This window comes from Henckelia pumila, chromosome 1 (genome assembly GCF_033568475.1).
Source record: "Henckelia pumila isolate YLH828 chromosome 1, ASM3356847v2, whole genome shotgun sequence".
Taxonomy (NCBI): domain Eukaryota; kingdom Viridiplantae; phylum Streptophyta; class Magnoliopsida; order Lamiales; family Gesneriaceae; genus Henckelia; species Henckelia pumila.
Genome location: NC_133120.1, coordinates 79,930,331 through 79,933,994, shown reverse-complemented (window position 1 = coordinate 79,933,994; position 3,664 = coordinate 79,930,331). Strand labels below are relative to the sequence as shown.

The 3,664-nt window shown below is 35.4% G+C and overlaps 1 protein-coding gene across 1 annotated transcript; it reads right to left on the bottom strand.

The window, feature by feature from the left end:
* Positions 1–739: 739 nt before the first annotated feature.
* LOC140880014 (probable cinnamyl alcohol dehydrogenase 6) lies at positions 740–3,152 on the bottom strand. The gene is made up of 6 exons (XM_073284057.1): positions 2,996–3,152; positions 2,328–2,441; positions 2,006–2,233; positions 1,627–1,915; positions 1,228–1,381; positions 740–1,132 (listed from the first exon to the last, which is right to left on the bottom strand). Exons 1-6 carry the CDS (start codon positions 3,088–3,090, stop codon positions 930–932), a joined length of 1,083 nt encoding a protein of 360 aa, XP_073140158.1. The 5' UTR covers positions 3,091–3,152; the 3' UTR covers positions 740–929.
* Positions 3,153–3,664: the final 512 nt, after the last annotated feature.

Sequence of the window (3,664 nt, the reverse complement as noted above, 5' to 3'; positions counted from 1 at the left end):
GTTTGGGGAGGTTAGTTTTCGAAAAAATAATCCGACCAATATCGTTTATTAAAATAAATATGAGAATCTACTCATTCTAGCCCATGTAAATTGGCTATTTTTATAGTGTTCTTTGTTAAAAATTATTCAATATAGCTATTTATAAGTTAATAATCCTAAAATACCATTTCTTTGTCATTTTCCCCCACTCAATAAATTATTATAACTTAGTAAAACTAGATTCATTTTTCAAAATAATTAAAATATATAGATTCATTTTTCAAAATAATTAAACTAAACTCATTTTAAAAATTTTATTATAATTTTTAAAAATCAAATCCTATTAAATCCCATTAAATCCGACCAATTTCATAAAATTTTTATTTAATTAAATGAAATCTCATTAAAATCCCATCAAATACCAATCTCATTTCGAAATCCTATTTTACCAAACACTAAAATAATATTTGTAATTTCGAATCTAATCAAATCCCATTGAAATCCTGGATTCCAAACACACTGGGTATCTATAGAAGGTCTCTTTGAAAATTGCATAAACGATATATATAACATAAACAAACATCAAGCTGGCGTCCATTTGTTTTAAATTTTTTTATTTATTTTTAAATATCATAGATGTTCGTGCAAACATCACGTGGTGCACATGAATACCTGCACACTAATATATTGGCTCTCGTATTCTTAAAAGTTAATTGATTTTTTTATTGGAGATAAATAACCACCCTTTTCCGTCGAAAAGTTTGGAAAATGATACATGATTGATAGATAATATAATGATTGGGTTCAAATCTTGAGGAGGTGATCTCAAGATATACACCCAAAATATTACAATTGGAATTACAAATAAACTAATAGGGAACGACTCTGAAAATACAGAAAGTTACGAAACTCAGATAACAACTAGTTCAAATAATAAGCCACATAATTCTCTAAAGCTTCGAAGATTCACCAGCGATATCGATAACGAAACGATACTTAACATCATTCTTCGCGAGCCGAGCCAAGGCTTCGTTGATTTTTTGGGTGGTGACAACCTCAATGTCACATGTTATGTTGTGCTTGGCACATATATCCATCATCTCTTGTGTTTCTTTAATGCTTCCTATCATGCTGCCTTTCACCACTCTTTTCGCTAACCAAAAGGGAAAAAAAAAACAAAAAAACATAAATTTCTTTACACCAGTATAAGTTGAGGGATAAGAACAATAACTTGTTTGGGAAGCTTACCAAAAATCAATGGGAAAGATGGAAGATCAATGGGCTTATCCGGTGCACCCACAATCACCAGAGTCCCGTTCACTTTCAATAACTCCAAGGATGGTCCAAGGGAGTGTTTGGCTGATACCGTGTCCAAAATAAAATCTAGGGTCCTTTTCTTGGACTGCCCACATAATAAGTAGCATTGAATTATGTTAGTTGTTAGAAAGTAGGAATCCATCATTTTTGTATGATACATCCCATGTTCTAGACAATGGAACTTACTTCCTTTGTATGTAAAAGTGTAAGCAAAAATTATTTAACAGAGGCAACATAGCAATGCAAGTTCATTTTTTCCCTGAAATTGATCTCTTAACCATCCGAATCGGGTATAAATAGGCGAATATAAGGCTAAAATTTAATACGAACCAGCATTTGTTTAGGATTGGTACTGAGAATGAAGTCATCAGCACCTAGTCTCTCCTTGGCCTCTGTTTCCTTGGAGGGAGATGTGCTAATGACAGTGACATGATGGCCAAAAGCCTTTGCAAATTTGACAGCAACATGGCCTAAGCCACCAAGTCCAACTATGCCTACTCTTTTCCCACTCGAGTCCACCAAGTTATTGTCTTTCAAAGGACAATACACGGTGATTCCAGCACACAAAAGGGGTGCCGCAGCATCCATCGGCAAGCCCTCCGGCACTCGTACCACGTATCTTAGAATACATAGACATCGCGTAGCTAAATTAAAATTGAATCATCGGACACATATTCGGAGTAAACGTTGACTCGGTCAGAAATTAAACCTGTGATCTGCGACAAGAAAATCGGAGTAGCCTCCATAAGTGATGGAACCATCCCAGAAAATGCCATTGTATGTGAACTGAACTTGGTCGCAGTAATTCTCTTGTTCTTCCTTGCAACACTCGCATTCCAGGCACGTAGCAGCCAAGCATCCCACGCCCGCCCGATCTCCCACCTTGAACTTGGTCACATTGCTCCCAACTTTCGTGATAATCCCAGTAATTTCATGCCTGATTTTATCAACCATATATATGCCGATACATTAGTGTACGTACCATTTAAAAAAAAATGTTTACTTTTATGAGCCAAGAATATAAAAATTACCCGGGAACAACAGGGTACATGGTAATGCCCCAGTCATTCTTGATATGGTGGATATCGGTGTGACACACCCCGCAATAAAGAACCTTGATGGTGACGTCATTTATCCCATTTTCTCTGAGAATTTTATATTTGGCCCAAAAAAAAAAATGAAAATAATATGGAGAGAAGCAGGCATATGTAGACACTTTCAGGCATAAATCCGTAGTTCACGTGACACATTTAACTAACTAATTTGCAACGGTGGATTTGGGTTTGAAATTTGAATAACATAGGAAGACGATGGACTTAGATAGTGTTTTGGAGATCTTTTATGATTCTCGGCTTTTTGGTTAACAAAAATTTGAAATTTTGTAAAATTTTGTTAACGAAAAGTGAGAAATGCTTATTAAAAGATTTCCAAACACAGTCTATGTCCCAACTTCATTTAAAAAGCTAACCCGAAAAAAGACGAAAATTGTCCAAACCCATATATACAATTCCCCGGAACTTAATTCATCTCACCCGCCGCATCTGAAAGATGAATTCCCAGATTAAGACTAATTATAGGACAATGTATATCAAGCTTCACTCCCCACTTGATATTTTTCGATTTAAACAAAGAAGGTGTTAGTTTATCAAGAATCGCAAACATTTGGCTTCAAGAATCACGGAATAATGAAAATATAAACCTGCGTTTGAAGGTGTAAGGAACTACGTCGCCGGAGGAATCATGAGCGGCCCAGCCAGAGACGGTCTGCGTGTGATTTGGAGTTGTTTGGGCCATTAAAAATGCACAAGAAATTAATCAGAGGAGTCAAAGCTCGGAGTTTTGTGTAATGGAGAATAGAAACACCTTTTTATAATGCTAGAATAGCTGTATGTATGTGTGTGGATGCATACGTTTGTTTTAATAATAATAATAATAATGTGGCATATAGGGACATAGGCGAGTTGGTAAGATCTGAGGTGACGTGGTAAAAAATTCTCCAGGCGTTGCGGGTTCGATACTCGTGTGGAGCATATTTTCTGCTGAAATATTGTGTGGATATGCTCTGGGGATTGGGTCATGTGCTCCCTCCTTCAGGTCTCTGCCGCTCGTGCACATCCCTCGATTTAGAAAATAATAATAATAATGTGTGAAAAATGCTCATTAATTATAATTAGATGCTCACGCAATACGCCCCGCAAATACAGATTTATTTGTTTTTTCGCACAAATTAATAAGGAAAATGTTACTGTGTAGTGTGTACAATGAGGGTCATATGCATTGGATCATAAAATATATTTGAAATTATAAAATCATTTTATTATATGTTTTTGAAAGAATTTTTTCAAATAAAATGTATGGATATTTTTAT